General features: G+C 43.7%; 1 protein-coding gene across 2 annotated transcripts in view; it reads right to left on the bottom strand.

Moving 5' to 3' along the window:
- Positions 1 to 26,809, bottom strand: part of LOC310636267 (laminin subunit beta-1-like) — a 94,540-nt gene that overhangs the window by 22,397 nt on the left and 45,334 nt on the right. For both annotated transcript variants that reach the window (XM_083355933.1, XM_083355934.1), the window contains 15 exons: positions 25,543 to 25,699; positions 22,121 to 22,273; positions 20,811 to 20,969; positions 18,237 to 18,358; positions 15,814 to 15,934; positions 14,265 to 14,457; positions 13,232 to 13,375; positions 11,366 to 11,597; positions 10,231 to 10,394; positions 8,484 to 8,708; positions 6,861 to 7,075; positions 6,481 to 6,577; positions 4,052 to 4,430; positions 615 to 799; positions 270 to 511 (listed from right to left, as the gene is read on the bottom strand). In XM_083355933.1, coding sequence (XP_083212059.1) covers positions 270 to 511; positions 615 to 799; positions 4,052 to 4,430; positions 6,481 to 6,577; positions 6,861 to 7,075; positions 8,484 to 8,708; positions 10,231 to 10,394; positions 11,366 to 11,597; positions 13,232 to 13,375; positions 14,265 to 14,457; positions 15,814 to 15,934; positions 18,237 to 18,358; positions 20,811 to 20,969; positions 22,121 to 22,273; positions 25,543 to 25,699 — 2,788 coding nt within the window. The remainder of the gene's footprint in view (positions 1 to 269; positions 512 to 614; positions 800 to 4,051; positions 4,431 to 6,480; positions 6,578 to 6,860; positions 7,076 to 8,483; positions 8,709 to 10,230; positions 10,395 to 11,365; positions 11,598 to 13,231; positions 13,376 to 14,264; positions 14,458 to 15,813; positions 15,935 to 18,236; positions 18,359 to 20,810; positions 20,970 to 22,120; positions 22,274 to 25,542; positions 25,700 to 26,809) is intronic.

Genomic DNA, 26,809 nt, shown 5'->3' with positions numbered 1-26,809 from the left:
CAAAACCATGCACGTTTTAATGACCATTCTTACAGAAAAGTTCTCCAATTCAACCTAGTAAATCTGGCTGATTTGCAAAAATCAGGAACTGGTGTGTGTGTGGGGGGGAAACAACTTCTCAGAACTGACAAGCTTGCAGAACCGGGATTGGCACATTGGTCCATCTGTGGTCTAACCATAAGGCAGTTTGGTCAGGGCTACCATTTCCATCTCCAGCAAACTTCTCTCTGTTTCTCCCATTGCTATTCCTTCCCTCCTTTGGAACTTACTTTCTGGTTGATCCTGTTCAGGTGGAGGGCATCGACTTTTCGTTGGATGTTAGTCAGAGTCCTTTGGCGAGTAGCTGCCCTCTTGCGAAAAGCCTCTCCTCTTTGTCTCAACAGCTCGACTGTGACCTGCCGGGTATGTTTGGCTTGGACCACGGGACTTTGACGCCCTCGAACGGAGGCGTTGGCCTGCCTCAAGGCCTGTTCTGACTGCTGGAAGTACTCCACGATGCTACGGAAAGACTCTGCCAGCACAGGAAAAACAGGGGCTATCAAGAAAGGGACTTTTCTTTGAACATGACATGTGTGGATGCTCCTTTTATGTAACATGGCAACCACGTTCCTTACCACTGAAGCTGGCATTTACTATCTTCCCCAGCTGACTTCTAAGGAAGTTGACTGTCTGGTTCAGTTCGTCTACTTCTTCATTCAATACATTGAGGTGGCCCCTCTGCTCTGTCACTTTCCATTCAGTGCTATCCAGGCATGAGTCTGTATCTTGCAGGTAGTCCCATAGCTTATCCATGTCTGCCCTAGAGAAGGAGGGTAACATATAAGCCAGTGGTTCCCAAATTTTTCTATACCCCGCCCCTCTAGAACGCTTCTGATATATTCTCACACCCCTTACAAAAGTTCAAAATGAATTATGCATATACACTATAATTTTGAAACTTCTAAACCCAAGTTTTCGCACCCCCTGGAATATCGTCTTGCACCCCCAGTTGGGAACCCGTGATATAAGGGTTCAGGTCCCTCTCCGCCATATGCTTTTTGGCCAAGATGTTCCTTGCCATAAAGATAGGATATACAGATAGTCTTTGACCTACAACCATAACTGAGACCAGATTTTCAGTTGCTAAGCGAGACAGTTCTTAACTGAGTTTCGCCTCATTTTACCATCTTCCTTGCCACAGATGTTAAGGGAATCATTGCAGCTCTTAAGTTAGTAACACGATTGTTAAGTAAATCCGGCTTCCCCATTGACTTTGCTTGTCGGGAGGTTGCAAAAATTGATCACATGGCCCTACACCCATCATAAATACACACCAGTTGCCAAGCATCTGAATTTTAATCACATAACCATGGGGATGCGGCAACGGTCGTAACTATGAAAAACGGTGACGTTTTTCAGTGCCGTTGTAACTTTGAATGGTTACTAAACAAATAGTTCTAAGTCAAGGACTGTGTGTAAATGAGATGCAGAGGCAAAATAACTCAGTGGTCAGTATTCCCCTTATGGGAGATACTGTTCTGCATTAAAAATTTCAAAATTAAATTCAGCAAGATTTGAAAAAGAAAAATAAGGAAAGCTGTATTTTAACATAATCAAACAAAACCAAATTAGTGAAAATTAGCTACATGTAAATGATACAATCATGAATAGGAGAGGGGACTTGCAGCAAGGGGTGGAGACAGAGGTGGGATTCAAATACCTGAACAACCAGTTCTCTGCATGGACGCCACTTCCAGAAGTGTGCTCTGAGCTGGGGAGGCCTCCCAGGCCCAGAACGGCCCACCGGAAGTGCGTGGATGTCACTTCTGGTGGGCCAATTTGAGCCTGGAAGGCCTCTCCAGCTCAGAACAAACTTTGAATGAACCTTTATTGTCAAAGTACAACCATGTATACATTGAGATTGGCTGAGCCTCCCTTCGTGCTCCCCCCCCACAACTCACAGTGACAACAAACCCTCCATCTTATTACACCATGTGAGCTAATTGCACAACACACCGGCCTCGCAAGTCAGTCACACATAAAATTATAAAATTATGTCCCGTTCAAGAGCCTGACAGCCCCTGGACAGAAGCTGTTCTTCAGCCTGTTGGTACAGCTGGCTATACTCCTATATCTCCTACCCGATGGTAGGAGAGTGAAGAGATACCGACCAGGGTGTGAGTCGTCCCTGAGAATTTTCCTCACTCTTCCAAGACAGCGGGCCCTGGCGATGTCATCCAGTGGTATCAGGGGACAGCCCACGATGTCTTGTGCTGTGCTCACCACCCTCTGTAATACTTTCCTATCCGCGGCTGACAGGCCAGCATACCAAGCCACAATACAGTGCGAGAGGACGCTCTCTATAGTAGACTGGTAAAAGAGGGTCATTAGCCGTTGTTTTACCCTGTTCTTCCGCAAGACCCTGAGGAAGTGGAGTCTCTGTTGGGTCTTTCTGGCCACCTGGGTTGTATTAACTTTCCAGGTAAGATCTTCACAGAGGTAGACTCCCAGAAATTTAAAGGAGGAAACTCTCTCCACACAGCCCCCCCCCCCGATGTAAAGTGAGGCAGGTTCCTCTTTTTTCCTCCAGAAGTCTAGCACCATCTCTTTTGTCTTGCCGATGTTCAGGTGCAAATTGTTCTTGGAACACCATATGGATAGTTTTTATGTCATGGCATCCGGCCCTCTCAATTCCTGGCAAATAGATGGGGAAGAAATGGAAGTAGTGACATTTTATTTTCCTGGGCTCCAAGATCACTGCAGATGGGGACTGTAACCAAGAAATTAAAAGATGCTTGCTCCTCAGGAGGAAAGCCATGGCAAATCTAGACAGCACACTAAAAAGCAGAGACATCACCCTGTCAACAAAAGTGTGTATAGTCAAGGCTATGGTCTTCCCAGTTGCAATGCATGGCAGTGAAAGTTGGACCATAAGAAAGGCTGAGCGCCAAAGAATTGAAACCTTTGAACTATGGTGCTGGAGAAGACTCCTGCGAGTCCCTTGGACTGCAAGGAGATCAAACCGGTCAGTCCTAGAGGAGATCAATCCTGACTGCTCTTTAGAAGGCCAGATCTTGAAGTTGAAACTCAAATACTTTGGCCACTTAATGAGAAGGAAGGACTCACTGGAGAAGAGCCTAACGCTGGGAAAGGTTGAGGGCAAGAGAAGAAGGGGACGACAGAGAATGAGGTGGCTGGATGGAGTCACTGAAGCAGTAGGTGTGAGCCTCAATGGACTCCAGAAGATGGTAGAGGACAGGAAGGCCTGGAGGAACGTTGTCTATGGTGTCGCGATGGGTCGGACACGACTTCGCAGCTAACAACAACAACAATGTCATGGTCATTAAATGAATCAGCCGTGGTCATTAAGTGAATCTGGCATTTTTAGTCCTTTACCTATCATGATTTTTTTTTGCCTAGAAGTCTGGGTGCAGCAGTTGTACAGAGATTTCATTAAGATGCTCCTAAGCCTTACTTTCCTCAGATGATGATGATGATGATAATAATAATAAGTTGGAAGGGACCTTGGAGGTCATCTAGTCCAACCCCCTGCTCAAGCAGGAAACCCTATACCATATCAGGCAAATGGCTGTCCAGTCTCCTCTTAAAAACTTCCAGTGTTGGAGCATTCACCACTTCTGGAGGCAGGTTGTTCCACTGGTTAATTGTTCTAACTGTCAGGAAGTTTCTCCTTAGTTCTAGGTTGCTTTTTCTCTTTGGTTACTTTCCATCCATTGCTTCTTGTCCTGCCTTCGGGTGCCTTGGAGAATAGCTTGACTCCCTCTTCTTTGTGGCAGCCTGTTGTGGCTGTTGTGTTGTAACTTGAGGAGCTACCTGTACAGTGTAAGATCATGTATATGCATCATCATGGTTTAAATTATCTCATCAAATATGGCTGGGGAAGGAAACCAATGGAGGAGGAGGAGGAGGAGGAGGAGGAGGAGGAGGAGGAGGAGGAGGAGGAGGAGAAGAAGAAGAAGAAGAAGAAGAAGAAGAAGAAGAAGAAGAAGAAGAAGAAGAAGAAGAAGAAGAAGAAGAAGAAGAAGGAGAGCCCATATCTCTATTGGCATACCTTGTATCTGTTAAGAGGTTGTTGAGCTGCTGCAGCATCGAACCACTCAAACTCTTTCCATCCATCAGAAGCTGTTCCACCCAAGCCAAGCTGCTCTCCAGGCTGCGTAGGCGGCTGTTGCTGGCTTCAGGTATGGGGCCACCTTCCCTCAGGGCCCGTACTCTATCCTGAAGCCTTTGCAGCTGCTCATTGAGCTGATTCAGTACCAGGTCCCACTGGCCAAAGCACGTATGGCAGGGGGTACAGTGGGGAAAGTTCTTCTGGAAGCCACGTTGGCACTGGTTACAGTTTCTCCCCGTAAAGCCACTCCGGCATAAACAATGTCCAGTGAGGCGGTCACACTGCGGGCTCTCTGAACCGATCGGGTCGCATTTACAAGCTGCGGAGAGCAAAGGCGGAGGTCACATCCAAGAAAAGTAAATAAGCTAATAATAAAGATTATGAACCAACAAACAGACATAAGCAGAGGAGATGTCAACGCACGGAGACCCTTTAGTTCACCTGCAAAGGTATACCAACTTTTCCGATTTCTCTCCGATCAACAGGGCTGACAGGATGAGGCCCATCACAATTTGTACAGAGGGGGAAGGGGTATGGAGCTGTTAAAATAAGGCACTGTCCCCCTTTGCACAGAGTTATAGGTAAACCTCAACTTACAACCATTCATTTAGTGACTGTTTGCAGTTACAACGATGCTGAAAAAATGACTTACGGCACGTCCTCATACTTATAACCACTGCAGCAACTCCACAGTCACGCAGTCAAAATTCTGGTGTGTGGCAATCAACATTTATTCATTTTATTTGCGTCCTTCCTAGCTGGCTTCCAGAGAAGCTAAGCCAGTTGGGGGGGGGGAAATCAGCTTTGCTAAACGACCACATGATTCACCCCAATAACTGCAGTGATTTGATTTATCAACCGTGGCAAAGAAGCCTGTAAAACGGAGCATGGCTCATTTCACAACCACCTTGCTTAGCAACGGAAATTTTGGTCTCGACTGTGGTCATAAATTAAGGAATACTTCTATACCAGTTATTAAAAATGTCACCACTGATGGGTACGATCGTGTCCTTTTTGACAGGAAATATTAATCAGTGAGCCTTCTGCAAAGGAGAAGAGATTAGTTCAGTGAGATAAAACAGGACAAAGTCCCTTGAATTTATCATGAGTAAAAAAATTCGTCATTAAAAAAGAAATGTAGGGGGAGTGATCTCTGCTCTGGGCAGAATCCTAAATAGATTTGGAGAACAGGGCTTGGTCTGTGTTATTTTTTTTTATATATATATATTCTGAGGAACCCTGACTGCCCCTGACCTATGCTCATTCCGCCGGGACCTGAAGACTTGGCTCTTTGAGCTCTCTGACCCAGGCTGAGAATTTTAACTGGGGTTTTATTTTCAGGGATAATTTAATCTTTTAATGCTCTTTTAACTTTGTATTTTATATTGATGTGATTTTAAAATGCCCTGTAAACCGCCCTGAGTCCTTCGGGAAAGGGCGGTATATAAATCTAATAAAATCTAAATCTAAAATCTAAACCCCTTCTCTCTTAATTGGTATATCTGGATTGTGTTCAGATCTGATACAAAGGTAAGCATCCGACAATTCAAAGAAGCATGGAGAGCAGTAGATGGTTAAAATAAACAAACAAATAGGCATCACTTTTACTCATTATTATAACTGCTACTACTACTAATCAGAATGGAGATTCTGTACTAATCACAGTCCTAAAGCTCCCTTTGGTTCTGATCTGATTGGTATTATTATTATTATTATTATTATTATTATTATTATTATTATTATTTGTATTTATTTATTTATTTATTTATTTATTTATTTATTTATTTATTTATTTATTATTTTTTACCTTTTAGGTCAACTACTATATTACAGAATAGGTTTCATAGGAGAGGCAGGTTAGAGGAAGATACCAATTTGGCATCTTCCCAAATTTACAGCTTCAATTCTTTTTTTTTCTTTTTTTTTATCGTGAATGCAACATTTAAACCTGACGTTTAATTTAACAGAAATAAGTAACAATAAAGAAAATCAGGCACAGATACAAAAACAAGGGGGCATAAACAAGCAACCTGAAATATCATAAAACTAATATATATTCCGATACCTCATTAGAAGCTTACAATTGTATGAGGTATTCCACATTTTCATTTTCAGGAGATATTTCCATTTTCTAGCTTTGATTAGAATTTAAGAGTTTTGATTCTAATAAGAATGACGACAGATCTAATATACCAGATCAGGGAAAGCTGGTTTACGGACTTATTCTGAGGAATAAGTTATTCCCATGAAGAACAACTAACCCATCCATCCGACTCTTTAATCTCATAGGGTTTTCAATATGCTGTTCTGTGTGCACATTGTATGTGTTGGTAGAAAGTGCCTGATTACATTAGGACACTCATATTTACCTAAGCACTGCTCTTCTGGGTCGCCCCAATGATTTTCTTGGCAATGAGAACAAACACGACCTCCAAAACCTGGCTGGCAATGGCATTGGCCTGTAAACTGAGGAAAGAAAGAAAGAAAGAAAGAAAGAAAGAAAGAAAGAAAGAAAGAAAGAAAGAAAGAAAGAAAGAAAGAAAGAAAGAAAGAAAGAAAGGAAAGAAAGAAAGAAAGAAAGAAAGAAAGAAAGAAAGAAAGAAAGAAAGAAAGAAAGAGAAAAAAAGGGGGGAGGGGGAGGGGAAACAATTTAGAAAGAGGGCAGTGAAATAGCAGCAAAACCAAAGTCACCAGACCTGTTTGAGCACCTCTCACTTGGGTTTAACTTTCCAAAGTCTTAGTCCCTTACCATGTTGCAGTCTGAACGTAAGGAATGGGTTGGATCGCAGTTACACGGCTGGCAGCCCAAGTCGCTGCCAAAACCCCAGAAATTCTGGGCACATCTGTCGCAATTCTTTTCCACCACGTTGGCACGGCAGGGGCAATGGCCTGTAGTTGGATCGCAATGGCAGATGCCTTCAGAGCAGTGGGTGGGCAAAGTGCCCTGTTCATTACAGGTGCAGCCTGGGAGAAAGAGTAAGGATTAGCGTCAGTAAAGCAACATCCTGCCTGCCTGCCTGGCTCACAGCTTTTCCTACCAAGAATATATATATATATATATATATATTTTGGAATCTACAAACAAAAATTTCCGTTTCGCCCTCCTGTGGGATCCAATTCATGATACTGCAGAATGTTTTAAGAATTTAAGAATTCCAGAAGGAATGCATTAAAATATCTTGATTTTGTTTCAGGTGCAGTTGTAAGAACCACGGGGGAATCTTTCACTGAAGTCTTTTTTTAGGGAAGTCTCTTTTTTTTACCCCCTGGATCCAGTTTGGGAAAAGCCCTCAAACACCATTTTGCTAGCATGCAGCTCTGCCAAGATTTTGGGGTTAATATACACATCCATTTACATCCTGGCCTAGAAGATTTTTTGAGGCTTCTCTGGATTAACCTATTAGCTGTTCAGGAGGAATGTTTTATAAGATGACCAGGCAAATATACATACACTAATTCAGATGGACAAATGCACAGTCTGTATTTGTGGTTTTGGAGGAAAGGAAGGCTGTTTGAAGGGGTGGGAAAGCACTGGAATCTCCTGTGGTTGGTGGGAGATGGAATTAATTCCATGCCTGTTAAATTCGGAGCAGAGACAAGGAGCCCAAACCAGCTTATTTCTTTTTCACGGAATCCAAGTAAAAATAGTTCAAAACACAAAATGCTGGGTGAAATTAAGAGAAAGCTGGGATGCCAATAAACATAGGGACAAGGGGCCAACAGGGCAAATTGATTTAAAGTGGATAAGACATTCTCTGATATAGAAGCTGTGTGGTAAACAAGGCTAATACCAATATAAGTGGTTTCCAGTCCCAATGATTGTTCACAGAATTACTGACATGGAACGAGAACTGAAATGTTGGACAGAAATGTGATTTTTTTTAACCAAAATTCAAAAATAGATTAAGTAACTATTAGACTGAGATTGTATAAGATCTCCTGGGTTGAGCAGGGGAGTGGACTTGAGTACCTGCAAGGTTCCTTCCAGCCCTATGATTCTATGTTCAACCAGTGGTGGGATTCAAATAGGTGAACAACCGGTTCTCTGCGTAGATGCCATTTCCGGAAGTCCATTCTGGACCCGGGCAACAGAAAAATTAGCTACCGGTTCTGCCGAACTGGTGCGAACTGGCTGAATCCCACCACTGCGTTCAACCCAATCTACTACATCAGATTGCTGCTGAAAAGATGAAATAATTCCCCCATGCACCGCCCTGAGAAAAAAAAAGGAAAGAGAGAAATGAAATGAAATGAAATAAAAAGTCTGATCGCGATCTCAGAGCTTCAAGGAGAACACCCAAAAGTCCTTTCTCATTCTCCAGCAGTAAATTTCTCCCCAGGATTGCAAGCTGGGTCAAATCATCTCACTCACGTCGGCAGCTCCGTTGAAAGGCATTGCCGTAGTAGCCAGGCTGACATTCGGCACAGTGGGGTCCATCAGTGTTGTAAAGGCAATGTAGACACTGGCCAGTATGCGGGTCACAGGCCTCAGGGTCACTGGGATCAATGTTATTGTTGCACTGACAAGGGCGGCAGGCACCACCTTCCTGACCAGGGGTACCGAAATAGCCGGGGGAACAGCGATCACACCGTGGCCCTGTCAGAAAAAGAGCAAGTTATTTTTAAAAAAATCTCTCCCTCTGCTACTTCGCAATCAGTCAATACTGCTGAATTTCTGAGAACTTTGGCAAAGGGATTGAGTTGAAGTTGGTTGAGGAAATTTGGGTTCATATGAATTCTGGTAACCAAAGTCAGGGAAAATATTTTACTAATAATCAAATTCACTGCCCCAGTTGGGTGTGTACTGTATATGCCGGGAAGGGAGGGAAAATTGTTAGCAGAAAATAAATGAAGTGAAAATCTTGAACATCTTAAGACTGCACAATCATACAGATGAAACCTCTCCAGGGACCCCATGGATTTCTGCTCCCTGCCTTGACCTCCAAAAGACATAGGTGGTCTCAAGTATCTGCTGACTGTATTCTTTTGGTGAGTCACATGTTGGACGGGTCCACTTAGCATAACTGCGGCAAGGGTCTGAAAGGGCTTCAAAGGGATGCTAGAGAAGGTGGGCTTGCAAAGGGTGGAGCATCACAGAATTCTGAAACTTAAATTATTGCGGTAATCGTACACCTTCCTTGTCCCAGGATACAGGCAGCCCTCAACTTACAAACCATAATCGAGCCTGTAATTACAGATATAAGTAATGGTAGTTCTTAGGCAGGTCGCTTTGTCACTGCACCTGATTTTATTGTTCTGTCCCAGCCTATGTGAGTCCTCACAAGGAGAAACCCCTCTTCCAAGAAACAGGCAGGAACCGCAAGAAAAAACCAACCCCTTTTATTCTCACAGGACTGAGTCAAGGTCCAAGGCAAACAAACACAGTTCACAGAAACTCGATCCTCAACACGAACGGTTGCCTTTGGCAACCAACACCTCCCACACCTTCTCTTTTATAATTCAGCCAAGGTGTGGCTTCCTAATGCCTTCTCCTTTGCCTTTGGAGCCACCCCATTGCATTCCTCTGTCCTACTTGCTTCCCTTGTCTGTCCTTTCGTGCATCCAGGATTTGTCCCAGCTGTTCTTCATCACTGTCCAACTCAGGCTTCCAGCACAGTTGTGTCTCAGCCTGAGCGCAAGTAGAGGGGCTAGGCTCCTCGTCCGACTGTAGGTCTTGGAGCTCCTCAGAGCCTTCCTCTGACTCTTAATGTCACTCCAGGCCCCTCCTCCTCCTCTGATTCCTCAGACTCAGCTGCCAGATCCACTGGCTGGCAAGGAATCACAACATTTAGGACCCCGTTTGCAATAATTGTTAAGCGAGCGCCATACTTGTTAAACAAACCCCTGTTTTCGAATGGGCATTCTTTTTTGCCAGAAACCAGAAATTAATGCCAAAGAAAGCAAAAAAAAACCTCAGAAGAAAATCAGATTCATGTGACTGTGGGACATCACAAATGGTCAAAAAACACAAGCCAATTATTAAATGTGATTGCATGATGTGGGGGGGCAGCTGTTGGAACTTCAAAATCGGGTTGTTAGTAGCTCTGTGGAGGTCTGCCTTAACTCTGAATGGTCCCTAAGCAACTGGTCGTTAGGTGAGATCTTCCTGTATACCTTACCTGTATAGCCAGGAGCACACAAGCAAACTATCTGGTTTGTTCCTCTGTCAGCCTGGCACGAAATGCCATGATAGTGCCGTGATCCTGGATATCCAGGACAAGGACATGGCCGACACTGTTGCCCTGATCCCAGGACTGGGTCTCCATAGTATCCATCGAGACACCTGCAAATAAAGCAAAAGTCCAAGCAATGACGGGCATCTGAAATTTTCATGACCTTTTCAAGGTTATTTTTCACAATTAGTATTGTCAAGAATGGGCAGTTATATCGATATTATATCAAACCTGCTGCAACAGGTTCAGTGGAGCACTAACAGCATTATGATGTCCATTGAAGAAGAAGAAGGTTTTACAAAATAGAAATACTCATGGGTCGTGTGATAACGGTTTACCTATATCAAAAAAACTTTTGAGCCTCTTTTGAAAATCAAGGACAAGAAAAGGGCCGGTGAGATGGACTGAAATTTGGGCTGAATAATACAAGGAATTTCCTGATGAAGAAGAGCTGTCTTCCCTAGAATAATGGTAGACACTCAACCACTAAAGGTGTGAGACAGATGCTCTATAGATACTTGATGGACATTATTTACTGGATTCCAGCCCTGGATGGCCTAATTACTTGACTTTTAATTCCTAATTTCTATGACTCTACAAGTTAATTTTGCACTCTGCAGCGCCCTCCGACATATTACTTCTTAACAGTTTTCCCCTGAAAGTCACAGATAACCTACTTTCTGCTAAACATCCTATGGCATCAATTGTTTATTTAGTTACGCAATTTATGTATCATCTCTTTATAGACTCTAGCTGGCTCACAGATGTCACGCTGGTTCTTCCTAAATTAACTCTGCAAGCTCAGTTCAACTCTTTCCCTGAAGCTAGGCATCTACGGAGTAAAAATAATGACATTCTTAGGGGAAAAATAAATGAAAGGCTCTTCTAGATAGCTCTGAGGCTGAGAACAAGATGGGGGAAGAATGCCCACTTGTATCTTTGATCGTAATCCTGACCAGCATACATAGATACAGCTCTCAAAACATTTTATTCGTTGAAAATACTTAAGTTCTCAGCACAACATGGCTTAGTGAAGGGGGGGGCGGCTTATTCTAACTTTCCCTTGGTCTGCTATACCCACCTTTCACAATGGCGGCCTTCTGTATAATCTCGGCATTGTTGACAGGCTCCGGTGTGTGAATCACATTTCTCTGCGTGCCCGTTACAGTGACAAGGACGGCAGTGCGGGAAGCCCCACTGGTCTGGTGGACACTGATCACACTGGCGTCCCACAATACCCTGCTGGCATCGGCATTGCCCACTTACTGGGTCACAGATTTTGGAGACCGAGCCCTCAGCGGAACAAGCACAGGCTGTGAAAACAAGAGTCATAGTAGAGCTCAGGAATCAAAAAAACCCATGGAGACCTCATTCTTGTGGTGAAATCAGGATGGCTCATCCTTGTTCGAGGGTGTCCACTGAAGAAGAATGGCATTGCCAGGATGGACATCATTACATGTAGTCCTCGACTTACGACCACAACTGAGCCCAAAATTTCTGTTTCTATGCGAGACAGTTGCTAAGTGAGTTTTGCCCCATTTTTCTTACCAGAGTTGTTAAATGAATGGCTACAGTCGTTGATAGCCCTAGCACTTAGACTTATATACCGCTTCACAGTGCTTTACAGCCCACTCTAAGCGGTTTTACAGAGTCAGCATATTCCGCCCAGCAATCTGTGTCCTCATTTTACTGACCTCGGCAGGATGGAAGGCTGAGTCAACCTTGAGCTGGGGAGACTCGAACCACCAAACTGCTGGCAGCTGGCAGTCAGCAGAAGTAGCCTGCAGTACTGCCTTCTAACCACTGCGCCACCATGGATCTTGTTAGTAACACGGTTGTAAAGTAAGTCTGGCTGCCCCATTGCCTCTGCTTGTCAGGTGGTCAGAAAAGGTGACCAGGTGTCTATAAATATGAGCCAGTTGTCAAGCATCTGAGTTTTGATCATGTGACCATGGGGATGCTGCAACGGTCATAAGTATGAACAACATCCGTAAGTTACTTTCTTCAGTGCCGTTGTAACTTTGGTCACTACCTGAATGTCTGAAAGTTGAGGACTACCTGTAATGAGCTATTATGCAAATAACAGGTGGTTTTCCTGATCACAACAGAGAAGTGGTTTACGTACTCTGTTCTCTTTTCAGAGATCTTTTTTCTGTATCTCGAACTCTAAATGCTGGCTTAATAAAAATTTTCATTGCAGCCTTTGGATTACTGTTGTATGGTTGAAGAGGAAAGACTCACTAGATAATATAATCCCATATGGCCTAGATTCAGGTTGGAAAAAAACGAAGATAGTCATGGAATCTTAGTCCCTCCCTCCCTCTCTCGTTCCTTTCCTTTTTTCCTTTCCTTTTCTTCCTGTTTTTAAATATAGAGAGAAAGAGCTGAAGAGAGATATATTGGGTATTTAAGTATTCTCCTTTGTTATTTTGTTTTGTTTTAGTTGAGTACTGCTTTTGTTTCCCCAACTTTTTTTAAAAAAGTAGCTTACTATATCATTATACTTTTCAGAGCCTTTTTTCTGCAGCAAATTTAGTTTTGTATGACCGTGTAAAACATTAGGTATCAGACTATATAATTATAAAACAATAATATAGTTTTATTAGTTTATATTGTATATAATTATCATCTTTATCTCTTATCTATCTATCTATCTATCTATCTATCTATCTATCTATCTATCTATCTATCTATCCATCTATCCATCCATCCTTCCTCTCTCTCTCTCTCTCTCTCTCTCTCTCTCTCTCTCTCTCATCCATATCAATACTAGCATCTTTTGTGCCACAGTATAAACAATGAGTACCCTGTTTTCAACCAGCTGTTTTATCCTTCTCTGTCTAAAATGCTGGTTGTTAGTGTGCCTGTGTGTTTCCTGTGAGACCGTGGCCAAGCATACACTTTGGAAAAAGATGAAAACAAGGCAGGTCCAGCCTTAGCTACTCACAGCTGCAGCCATAAGGTCCAAATCCGTAAGTGCCTGGGACACACCGGTCACACTGCCGACCCATAACATTGGGCTTACACTGGCACTGTCCTCCCAGTTTGTGGCAGACACTGCTGGTGGAACCCTGGAGGTCACATTGGCAGGCTTAGAAGGGAAAAGAACAGCAGTGCAAAAATTAGGGTTATAGGTGGAACACAAAAGGCATTCTGCGTTCAAGTTAGACTTTGGGTTTTTGGCTCACAAGATGAAGGATGTGAGAGAATGCCTCGCTGGCACACCGAATAAAAACTCGTCCCTCTAGAGCAGGGGTCTTCAAACTTGGCCCTTTTATGACTTGTGGACTTCAACTGCCAGAATTCCTCAGCCAGGCACGCTAGCTGAGGAATTCTGGGAGTTGAAGTCCATAAGTCATAAAAAGGCCAAGTTTGAAGACCCCTACTGTAGAGCTGACTCAGAGGCAAGAAGCGTTAGGGACATGCCTGCTTATGTTATGCATAGATTATGCAGCAGAACCCCAAAAAGCCTTTCGGAGATAATAAAATAATAGAAGGAATGAAGACGTGGTTTTCAACAGTAATAAGGCAACTGCTCTGCATTCTTGATATTCTCAGCCTTTGCTTTGTTAGCTTGAAAAGATTAAAGGTTTCTAGCCCTGATGATTGTAGAATAATATTTTGGGCATTTCAGCCACAGGTCTGGAAATAATGTTTTTTGATTGCAAAACAATCATTCATAGCAAAATTCCCTTTCTTATACTTCTCTCATAATGTCTTCTTATGTACAGATTATAGCTCAGCCTGAGGAAACTTCCAGCATTCAGACCAAGACTTGCTGATTGTAGGAGTTTGTCCCCATTTAATTTTCAGAGACTGGGCAATATCCTTGCCCTTAGCATTACAACATCAGATTCAAGAATATCAAAGCTGCTGAGTTCCCATCATCAGTCCATACAAGCTTGGGTTCCTGGAATTCAACACCCTTTGAGGAATGACACATTGGCCCTTTCCTGCCTGGGGGACATCTTTTCACTTACGCAGAGCCCCATCGTGGATCAGGGCAGAAATGCTGCAGAGCAGGTGGGCACAAGTCTCAGGAAGGTCAGGCATGGTGGCCATGCGAAATAATTCCAGGCATGTGTAATGTTCCAGGGCCTCCCGGCGCTCCACAGAAGCTGGATCGTTACCATGGAAACCAGGTAGTTCTGTCACGTGAGGTAAAAGAACCAGCTGTGGGATAAAGGGAGGAAGAATCTTAGAGGGAAAAAAACCATATATATTTTTTCTTTTAATGATCCTGTAATCCCTTGTATCGGGGTGGAGTGGTGTGTGTGTGTGTGTGTGTGAGACCGAATGGAGTTGAGAATTTACTGGCCAGAGCCTTTCCTGACGTCTATGTGGAGCTCATGGCAAATATTTTCTCTTTGCGCCCAGAAGAGAGAAATATCTGCTGCTGGGCTGTAGGTTTGAACTCCGAGCTTGGTGATTTGGCTGCAAATGTTTCGTCTCCATTTGGGGTGGGGGGGTGGGGAGAGGAACATCTTCAGTGCGCTTTGAATGGAGATGAAATGTTTGCAGCCAAATCGCCAAGCTCGGAGATCAAACCTACAGCCCTACCTACCAACCCAAGCTACTAATATTTAAACACATCTCATATCTGCCACTATCTAGGATTGAACTCATAGCCTCCTGACTGTGAAGCGAGAGCTCCACCCCTAGGCCACCACACAGCTCAGAGGGGGGGGGGAACACTAATGAAGGCGAATATATGTGTCCCAGGATAACGTTGCAGGATCCAGTCTGGATCGGTCACTGGGAGACACATTCTGGTGAGAGAGAAGTTCCCTGAGGATGGGTTCCACCATGAGTCTAAAAGCTGGGAAGAGGAAACCTCCGGTCCCGGTGACTGACCCAGACTGGATCCTGTTAAAAAAGCACTAAGTCAAATCTCTCTCTCTCTCTCCCCCCAAATCTATCTATCTACCTCATTTACCTCTCACCTAATCTTTCCATTCACAAAATGCTCAGCTAGCTGACAAAAAAACACACGAAAGAAATAAAAAATAATCATCAAAATATAGGTAGTTCTTGACCTACAACCGTTCGTTTGTTTGAAGTTACAATAGCACTAAAAAAAAAAGACTTACAATTGGCCCTTGCACTTATGACCCTCGCAGCATCCCCCTGGCCACGTGATCAAAATTCAGGCCCTTGGCAACCAGGATATATTTAGGACAGTTTCAGCATCCTGGGCTCATCTGATGGCTATTTGTGACCTTCCCTGCTGGTTTCCAACAAGCAAAATCAACAGGGGAAAATGGATGCGCGTAACAATTTCGCGAGGTACTTAACAACTACAGCGATTTGCTTAAAAAAGGTTGTCAAATTAGGCATGACTCATTTAACAACTGCCTTGGCTAGCAACAGAGGTTCTGCTGCCAACTGTGGCCATAAATCAAGGACTACCTGTACATTAAAGTGTAGGGGAGAGCGAAACGGGACAAATATCCTTAAGGGACATTAAGGGAAAATGGGCCTGGGCCATGGGGGAGACCTGGGGTGCCCTTAAGAGAAAGGAGTTCTCACCGAGTCTACAAGGATGAAAGCCGCAGGATGGCGCTGGGCCACGCCTGCTCGTTGGAACCGCACGACGATCTTGTAATGGTTTTTGGGCTCAAAGCAGAAGGGCCTTGGCAGGAGCAAGTATCTGTAATATAGGTTTCATTAAGCAATAAAATAGTATAATATAAGTTTATTCTCACCAGTACCTCACACCTGAAACTTTCCTAAAAAATGTCCAAGGTGAGAGAAACAAGAGAATGTTTTAAATAGCTTTCTAAAAAAAAAAGATCAGATCCTTCTTTTTCCTGATTTTAATAATTATTATTATTTATTTTTATTGGTTCCTGTAATAACTCCAGCAAAGCTACAAAAAACTGCGCTACTCGGAACATCTTACATTTTAAGGAGATACCTGGCTGATACCTAGGAAGCTGGCAGCAACCCGTGTCAACTATTAGTGCCAGTCAATTTGAGTGTTCAGTTGACTGAGTTTCATGTTTTATGAATAAAAGTTTAATAATAATAATAATAATAATAATAATAATAATAATAATAATAATAATGAAGTTGGAAGGGACCTTTGAGGTCATCTAGTCCAACCCCCTGCTCAAGCAGGAAACCCTATACCATTTTGGACAAATGGCTGTCCAGTCTCTTCTTAAAAACTTCCAGTGTTGGAGCATTCACCGCTTCTGGAGGCAGGTTGTTCCACTGGTTAATTATTCTAACTGTCAGGAAGTTTCTCCTTAGTTCTAGGTTGCTTCTCTCCTTGATTAGCTTCCATCCATTGCTTCTTGTCCTGCCTTTGGGCACTTTGGAGAATAGCTTGACTCCCTCTTCTTTGTGGCAGCCCCTGAGATATTGGAACACTGCTATCATGTCACCCCTCACGCTTCTCTTCGTTAAACTACACATACCCAATTCCAGCAACCGTTCCTTACATGTTTTAGCCTCCAGTCCCCCAATCATCTTTGTTGCTCTTCTCTGTACTCTTTCTAGACTCTCAACATCTTTTTTACATCATGGTGACCAAAACTGGATGGAGTATTCCAAGTGTGGCCTTACCAAGGCATTGTAAAGTGGTATTAGTACTTCACGTGATCTTAATTCTATCTCTCTGTTAACGCAGCCTAGCACTGTGTTTTCTATCTGTCTCTTGTGAATATGTCTGTGTAAGTTGAGGAGGGGGAGAGAGTGAGGGGGGGGGAATCTATAAAGCGAAAAGATGTTAAAGGAGAGAAACAGAAAAAGATTGGAAAACCTGAAAAAAAGGAAATCCATGAATTGATCAGAATCTCTCACAAATATAGAAGCTAAATTCATGCGCAATGGAATTTGTATGTAGAGGCATAAGCCATATTCTAACATTTTCTTTTTAAAAAAAAATAGATAGCAGCAGTCTCCAAAAAAAAATTATCCAGTAAGTAAGTATTTTAGAAAGAAATAATGGAAGTGATGAGGAAGTGATCAAATTCTACCGGCACACACGGAGGCCTTTAGCCAATCCAAAATATCAATAATTTTCTAACCACATAGAACACAGGAGCTTTTTGTAATTATAGGAAAAAGTCAGTCAATCCAGCACCAAAGAAAAGTCAGTTGTGCTAAAACACAAGTTTCAACCTTACAATATTACAATTGGAACATGGGTAAAGAGACTTGTTAACTTAAGTCATTATTTGGCAACTTATCTACCTCATTCAGAGAAGAGATACCAGGTGCCATTATTTTCCATTTTGAATCCTTCTTTCTTTTTTCCACGCTTTCTTCCATCTTTTTCTTACCAGTTAAACATCCCTTAAGGATAGAAAGTCAGAGTACTGCATGTTGCCTTATCAAAAATGAATAAATACCATTTTACAGAAAATTTTAGCACTTTGCTGTGGATTTTTTTTTTTGTATTTTGCTTTTGTATTTTGTATCTAAGCACTGATAACGTTATTTAGTTTGGTAATCAAATGTTGAAAAGTTAAAGATGGCAGCTGCATCCACGTGACCAATGTCCCAGGACTTTTTAACCTGTGATACACATAAAAAGAGACCAAGTGTTGGGTGCATGATTTATTATTTATTTATTTATTTTAATTCCATTTATATCCCGCCCTTCTCCGAAGACTCAGGGCGGCTTACAAGCTTAGCAGATCACAGCTCCATCCTAACACTTTGAGCCTCTCTCCAGACGTTCATCTGCTGAACAGCATATTCTACTCTCGAGAATCAAAGAACTCTGAAAAATGCAGAAGAGCCCCCAGCTCTTTTTCATTTTGTAAGGTGCATCCTAAACAGTCATTAGTGATGGGAGACCTACCAGTGAAAATGAACAGTAGCAGCCTCTGGGCCAAACCTCTCCCCGGAAGAAACAATTTGGAAGGGAATTAAATAACAACATTCTTGTTTGAGGTCTCGGTGTCCACAAAAATGGACCACCAGCTCCCATCTCTTCTCACCTGGAGGTGTGGGGCAAGCTCCCTTGATACACTTGCTCAGAGGGCAGCACATTGCCACAACGTGGACTCACTGGTAGGGCCTGCGAGCTGACACTGACAACAGCTTCCCAATCTTCTGTGGACTGAAGAGGAGACACCACAGGTTTAAAGAAAAAAACCCAAAATAAACAATGCCATCTTAAATTCTCACACAGAAGGGAGATCCATTCTTGAAAGCTCTATTTACAGTATATAATAGATTTTTGTCCCACCTTTGTTACTTTATAAGTAATTCAAAGTGGCAAAACATACACAGTACTCCTTCCTCCTATTTCCCCCACAATAACAATCCTGGGAAGTGGGTTGGGCTGAGAAAGAGTGAGTGGTCCAAAGTCACCCAGCAGGCTTTCATGCCAATGGTAGGATGAGAACTCACATTCTCCTGGTTTCCGGGCCAGCACCTTAACCATTGCACCAAATGTCATAACTCTTTCTGACTCTAAAAGGGTTCATAAGGCTCATATATTAGACAACAACTCAGTAATCACTCAATTAAATCCAGAGAAAAAGATAGCCTCGGTTTAGAGACCGCTCAAACCTGACCAAACTTTTATTATTACCATAGCCTTTCGCTAAAGGAGATCTTGGTGGTGCATGTGGAATCATACACCACACTGATTGATTGATTGATTGATTATATTTATATGCCGTCCTTCTCCCTAAGGACTCAGGGCGGCTCACAACAATAAAAACTAAAAAAGAACATGAAAATACAAAATTTAAAAAAGAAATAAACAGTAGATATGTTCAATACATAGTAATTTAACCCCATAAAACCAAATTTAAAACCATAGTCAGTCCAGGCCCGATTGTTGAAGCATCCATGTCTTCAGGTCACGGCAAAAGGACCGAAGGTTGGGGGCCATCCCCAGCTCCGGAGGCAACTCATTCCAGAGGGTCGTCACGCCCACAGAGAAGGCTCTCCCCCTAGGGGTTGCCAGCCGGCATTGCTTAACCGACGGAACTCTGAGTAGGCTGACCCTGTGGGAGCGAACCGGGCGATGGGAGGTTGATAATGGCAGCAGGTGGTCTCGCACTGTCCTCATCACAATCAACCCGTGAAACAGATTTTGCTGAAAAAAAAGTGACTAGCCCAAAGTCATGCGATATCAGCCTTCCCAAGTAGACAAGATAGGAAACACAACCAGATGGGCTAATTCTACTTTATTGTAAGGCTATATGACAGAAATGTGCAAGTCTCCGAGTGCAAATTCCCCACCTATACAGCCTGAAAAGCTAGGTAGGGTCCCTTCTGGGCTTCTTTCTTTGCCCATTATGCAGCTGTGGGCTATGCCTTTTCTTATCTGACCATTCCCTTGGCATTCACAGCATTTCTCAAGTCTTTCTCACATACCAGTTACATGCAGCGAGTTGCAAAAGCTAACATGGACTTGAATCTGGGTCTCCTTTGCCCCAGCATAATAATGTAATAGGTTCAGCACTCTGGTTTTCTATGAATTCAGTATTGTCACTGCCAGCATAACCGTAATCAGAGCCAGTTTGATGTTGTGTTTAAGGTGCCAGGCTAGAAACCAGGAGACTGTGAGTGATCTTGGCCCAGTCACTTTCTCTCAGCCCTAGAAAGGAGGCAAGGGCAAAACACTTACGAGATCTTGTCAAGAAAACTACAGTATCGGCAAAGCTGAAGGTCTTGGTTGGTCTTACAGATGTGGACTTTAATAATAACAAGGGACAGACTTGTATAATTACAAATGTATACACGTATGGAGTGAGAGCTGCTCTCCTCCTTGGAACAGTTCATATAGATATCATATTGCAATATTCCAGGCTCAAAAATTATAGCAGATCCCTTCTGGTGGTGGAATCTCCAGCTTGACTGGAGGGAGGTATTAAGAGAGGGCTTAGCTTAGAGTCATTGCCCTGTAGAAAGTTGCACAGGCCCAGGGCTTTTTTTCTCATAAAACACTCAAAAAGGAGTTCTGGCACCTTTTTTGGATGGAACCCTATAGCAAAGGCAAGGCGGGTTGTATGACATGTGTGAGTTCCGGCACCTTTTTCTTTTACAAAAAAAGCACTGCACAGGCCTGACCTTCCCCAGAATCCCTAAAACCTTATCTGACCATTCCCAAGACAATATAGTCAATCTGGTGGGATTCTTGTAACATTGGGTGACTACCAATAAAGCTGCTGCGAATTCATAAGCGGTTCTGGTTGCTTGTGCCTGTCACTAAATTAACTTATTTTCCTTCTTCTTTTACCATCTTCCATTAATAACACGATGTAGATCTGTGGTTAAGGATAGAAGACCTAAGTTGAGAAGATGCTTCTGCAGATCCACTTCTTAATCTTAGCACTTTGACTTATTAATGACCCACCAATATGTATTTACGGAAAGCACAAGTATAGATAATCAAAGCAATTGTATTAGAACAATGAATTTTTAAAAATTTCCTCTAAAATGATTTGCTACGTGGTCCAATGAATCATTCTTGCTCCTGGGCACGTGCTGAAGATAAGGCCAGGAGTTTGCCCGTCAAAATCCCACCTGTCTTCCCTCTTACAATTTCTACCCACCTCAGGCTCGTAGCGGAACAAGATGTCATATTCCATCGGGTAAGGAATGTTGTCAATGTGGAAGGACAGTCCAGCCCCATCACGCACACGGGCGAAGCCTGGGCCTGTCCATGTGATCATGTGGCCGGTGTGCTCACGCTCGACAACTTCCACATCAGGCTGTAGATAAAAATGCAACGTCAGCAAAGACGGAGTACCGTAGTCTTTCCAGTGATTCTCACTCCCACCCTTCTGGCACTTCCTTGGGTGTGTTTTCAGCAACTTGAATGGCAAGTGGAAGCAGCCTGTTGAGGAAGCCTTCCCTGCTACACCACTGAACTATTCTTCCAGCAAAACCACACAGGCCTTTCTTACAAAGCTCAAGATGTGTTTAAATCACTACGGAGAAGCACAGTGGATTTAAGTTTTATTCTTAAATCCCAAAGCTCAAAATTTCCAGGCATCCCCTCTCTCAAATCTTTTCTTCCTTGCTTCCTTGCTCTTCCTTGCTTCCTTCCTTCCTTCCTTCCTTCCTTCCTTCCTTCCTTCCTTCCTTCCTTCCTTCCTTCCTTCCTTCCTTTTCTTCCTTCCTTCCTTCCTTCCTTCCTTCCTTCCTTCCTTCCTTCCTTCCTTCCTTCCTTTCTTTCTTTCTTTCTTCCTTCCTTCCTTCCTTTTCTTTCTTTCTCTTTCTTCCTTCCTTCCTTCCTCTTTCTTTTCCTTCGTTCCTTTCTCTTCCTTCCTTCCTTCCTTCCTTTTCTTTCTTTCTTTCTCTTTCTTTTCTTTCCTTTTTCTCTTTCTTTTCCCTTCCTTCCTTCCTTTCTCTTCTTTCTTTCTTTCTTTCTTTCTTTCTTTCTTTCTTTCTTTCTTTCTTTCTCTTTCTTTCTTTCTTTCTTTCTTTCTTTCTTCTTTCTCTCTCTTTTCCTTCCTTTCTTCCTTCCCTCCTTTCTTTTCTTTCTTTCTCTTCCTTCCTTCCTCTTTCTCTTTCTTTTCCTTCCTTCCTTCCTCCCTCCCTCCCTCCCTCCCTCCCTCCCTTCCTTCCTTCCTTCCTTCCTTCCTTCCTCTACAAATTCCCCTAAGTTAGGACTTCATGTGCTGTGCAAGACAATGTCCCTTCACTGAGATCAAAGTGAAATTCAGCTGCCAGTCCTGCTTTGCTGAATGTGAACTGGCAAAGACGGTCACATCTTATTCTTTCTTTTCCCCTTTGGAAGTTGAGTCTTCTGGGGCAGCCCTACTAATATCTCAGGGAGGTCTGGGCCATCCCATCCACAGCTTTCTCTTCCTCGGCCTCGTGCACCATCACTTCTCCATAGACATTCTCCCACAGTCACCTTTTGTTGAAGCTGCCGGGCTCGGGAGAGTGCCCCACGCTGCTGCAAGAGTCTTATTGTGCTGTGCTGGCGCCTCAGCCTCACTCTGCGCCCATTCTGGACTCCGTTGTAGTATTCCACACAATCCACAGGCGATTCGGGCCGCAAGGCACCCTGTCACCAGAAGGAAAACAGATCTCAGTGTAATTGTTAGGGGCAACTGTGTCTTGAAGCCTTTGAACTGTGGTGCTGGAGAAGACTCCTGTGAGTCCCTTGGACTGCAAGGCGATCAAACCAGTCAGTCTTAGAGGAGATCAACCCTGACTGCTCTTTAGAAGGCCAGATCCTGAAGGTGAAACTCAAATACTTTGGCCACCTAATGAGAAGGAAGGACTCACTGGAGAAGAGCCTAATGCTGGGAAAGATGGAGGGCAAGAGAAGAAAGGGACGACAGAGAATGAGGTGCCTGGATGGAGTCACTGAAGCAGTAGGCGTGAGCTTAAATGGACTCCAGAAGGTGGTAGAGGACAGGAAGGCCTGGAGGAACATTGTCCGTGGGGTTGCAATGGATCGGACATGACTTCGCAACTAACAACAACAACAAACTGTGTCTTTCTGCCATGGCCACCCAACAACCCAAATGAACTAAAATCTGCAAAGGCAAAATGGAAAGGAACCACAGTCCCCTATACCAGAGGTCCCCAACCCCCCGAGCGATGGCCCTGGGCTCTGGCCCCTTTGGAACTGGGCTGTGGAAGCAATGGGTGAGCACACACAAGCACGCAGCTCCACTTGCACAAGCAGTGGGTGAGTGCGTGCGCACAGGTCCATTTGTGCAAGCAATGTGTGTGTCCGCCATTTGTGCAAATGGAGCTGCGTGGACGTGTGCTCGCCCACTTCCTACGTGTAACCATTCCCTCCCCCTCCTTCCCCACCAGTCCGCAAAGCTGGAAAGGCTGGGGAAAACTGCCCCATAGAGTGTGTGATCTGAATCCCTAGCTTGAGCCGCCTGGATTCCTTCAGTAAGCCGGAGACAGCAGCCTGGGATCCCATGGCCACATGTGGCCCCAAGTCCCTCTTTAGAGCCCTAAAGCCATCTTGGACCACGACTGCCAAAAACCAGTCATGGTTTCCTGTCCATGCAATGGGCAGAAGGAATAATCATAAGGAACGGGAGGAAGAACCTCAGCCAAGACAATGGTTTGATTAAAAAAAATATATTCTATATCCAGATCAAAATTGTTACCTGAGAAAACATCTCAGAAACGACCTCCCTAGTTCTCATGAAGATAACGGGAACGGGGGGGGGGGGGGAGGGACACATTTAGATTATGCAGACAGTGAAAACTATAACCTTGCAATTAAAGAAGCATTAGCTTGCATGTCTTTGGTTTTCACATTCGGTCTACCCTGGAGATCAATTCTAAAGGAAATCAGCCCTGACTCTTCTTTGGATGGACAGATATTGAAGCTGAAGCTCAAATATTTTGGCTACCAAATGAGAAGAAAAGACTCATTGGGAAAGACTCTGATGTTGGAAAAGTGAAGGTAAAAGGAGAAGGGGACAGCAGAGGATGAGATGGTTAGACAGTGTCATCGACGCATTGAAGGTGAATTTGAGCAAGCTCTAGGAGACAGTGGAGGACGGAGGGGGGCTGCCATGCTATGGTCCTCTGGACACAACTTAGTGCCTGAACAACAACTAACTTGGAGGGATGACAACCACATTTTAGACACACACACCCAAATTTAAAAAATGAATAAACAAGCACACACATCCCAGCACTATCCCCTTTGCATCAGCCATTGAGTGCAGTCGTTGGGAGCCTGAAGGTCTGCCTCATGCTACACTGAACCTACAGGGGGAACCTCGGCAGCCTGTGACTGCCAAGCCTTTTACTGGGGAAACGGTGTGTATTAACATATCAGAGGGAAAGAAGGGCAGCACGCAGAGGAATTTGTCATTCATTGTTGAGGCACAGATAACGAGGATCTCAGCGTTGTGTTTTTAGACCAAGATGTGAACTCAGTTTGCGCCTAAGGAGATAAGAAATCCATGCATCAGGTAATGCTGTGCCAAACTTAAATCTGCCCGCCTGGTCGTTTAGAGATGGCCTGTTGGCAGGACCTCTCTTTGAAAAATGTATGGGGTCTGGGCCAGGCCAGGCCATCTCTATAGTCACCCCCATTTTATGGGCCGGTCTGGAGAACAGATTCTCTACTCTATAAGTGCTTTGAAAACAAGCTGGGGCAGCACTCTTCCTGTGGTTATTTCACCCTTCGGTTACAAGAATAATGCTTTTGATAGGTTCATTGTTTTAACTGTTGATTTCCATTACATATATAAATTTGTAATGGTTTTGGGAGGGGGGACAACCAGTTTCTCAGGATTGGGGTGGGCTCTATCATGTATTGTAAAAATACATGGGCAAATATACCAATCTCTTGGACCAGACAGAGGCAATGCATGGCTCTCCTACTTCTGTCTGAAATGGTATAGGTCTGTGGTGGCGAACCTATGGCACGCGTGCCAGAGGTGGCACTCAGAGACCTCTCTGTGGGCACATGCACCGTCGCCCCAGTCCTAGGCCTTTAGCTGGGTTTTATAAAACCTTTTCGCTTTAGGTCTCCACTGCCGTGGGGGGAAAAAAAGGTTCAATCAATCAATATCAACTTCTTGTGGGGGAAAAAAAGATCTTGCAAAGTTGGAATTGATTGTTTGAACTTTTTAGTCCCACTCAGTGTGCCGTTACCATCGCAGCCACATCCACCCAATGGGCCATGCCCACCCAATTGGCCACACCCACCCGGCACTCAATGATACATAAATGGGTTTTGGGTAGCAGTTTGGGCACTCGGTCTCTAAAAGGTTTGCCATCGCCGGTATAGGTTCTCCTGCTTGAGCAGGGGGCTGGACTAGAAGACCTCCAAGATCCCTTCCAGCCCTATTCTATTCTATTCTATTCTATTCTATTCTATTCTATTCTATTCTATTCTATTCTATTCTATTCTATTCTATTCTATTCTATTCTATTCTATTCTATTCTATTCTATTCTATTCTATTCCATTCCATTCCATTCCATTCCATTCCATTCCACACCAACAAGATTTGGCAGTGTAGGTGGGATTCATCGCTTTCCACAAGTTCAAAAAGATCAGGCTGAAAATTGTCAGCCACACACTTTCCAGGGAGTAGCACAACATTTCTGGATAGACTCTTGCAACCTTTTAGTAAGCTAGGAAGATGGACTGCATTCCCTAGCACTCAAGCATTCTTCAAATTTGCCTTAAGCCAGCCTCAGACCACCTGCCTCCTTTTCCTTCCTTATTTAATCCTTAAACAAATGACAATGATTTTCTAGACACAGACAAAGCTGCTCAGAGATACAGCAGTTTTTCGTCCCACAAGCTCGTCCCCTTCTCCTTAGCCTGGCACACTTACTGGGAGATCTTGATGGGTAGGAGGAAGACCAGTGGCACGTTCGGCTTCATACATGTAGTAGTCCAAGGGCATACAGAAAAACCCTGGCTGCACGTCATTGCACTGACGGCCTATAAGGTGGGGCCGACAGGGACACTGGCCATCATTCATAGAGCACCTGGAGACAGAAGGCACCACAACAAAAATAAACCTCTTTTAGCTAAATCTTGGAACAACATAAGTGGAGTGGGACTGGCAAGAAGCAGACAACATCCAACGTTGTTCAGCGGTGTCACTGACTTCATACAAGTAGTCCTCGACTTATTATCTCGACTGGGACCAGAATTTCCATTGCTAAGCAAAGTGATTGTTAAATGGGTCACACCCGATTTTACAATCCTTCTTGCCTTGGTTGTTAATGAATCACTGCAATGAAGGAAATCCTGTGATCGTTAAGCAACTCCAGATTCCCCTATTGACTCTGCTTGTCAGAAGGTGGCTAGGAAGGCTGCAAACAGTGATCATGTGAATGCTGCAATTATCATAAAGACATGCCAGTTGCCAAGGATAGAGCTGAATTTTGATCGCGTGACCGTCGGGATGCTACGATGGTTGTAAGGCTGGTTGTTAAGTCACGTTTTTCCAGTGCCAATATCAATTGAAATGGTTGCTAAATGAATGTTTGTAAGTCGAGAACTACCTGTAATACAAACAGGCATAGTATATAGTATTAAAGGACAGGTCCTCTCCTAACATTTCTTACTGCAGTCTTGTGGTATGCCTACTATGGGGCTTGTCACCAATATTCATAATTAACAATCCAGACTAATAGGAGTAACCATACAAGATCGTGACATTCAGGACAAATGGACAAAGAACTTCAAAGAAAGGATGGAAACGTGGAGGTGGTGACAACATTGACCCAGTCTGCTTATTTTGGGTCAGGAAGAGAGCCCGAGTATCAAAGGCATCTTCAAACAAGGTATCCTGGTTCAATTACGCTTTGCCTTTGCAAGCAACAATTCAAGGCCAAGTCAGTCTGTTCCGAATGCAATAAGGATGCAATAAGGAGTATCACATTTTTTTTACAGCACTGTGTGGCTCTCCCCAAATTCTCAGATTCCGTCTTGCAAAACACAATGGATGTTATCACAGCAGACAGCCGATGCTCCCGCTACTGAAGTGCCAAAATTCCACCCACACCCTCTCTTGCAATCTTTTTCTTGCCTTGCCATGTTTAGGTTTGTGATGAGAAAAACATTTTTTTTTGTCTGCTTGGCTGCCCTGA

The sequence above is a fragment of the Vipera ursinii genome (assembly GCF_947247035.1).
Source record: "Vipera ursinii genome assembly, chromosome: 2".
Classification (NCBI taxonomy): domain Eukaryota; kingdom Metazoa; phylum Chordata; class Lepidosauria; order Squamata; family Viperidae; genus Vipera; species Vipera ursinii.
This window is presented reverse-complemented; position numbering and strand designations above follow the sequence as displayed.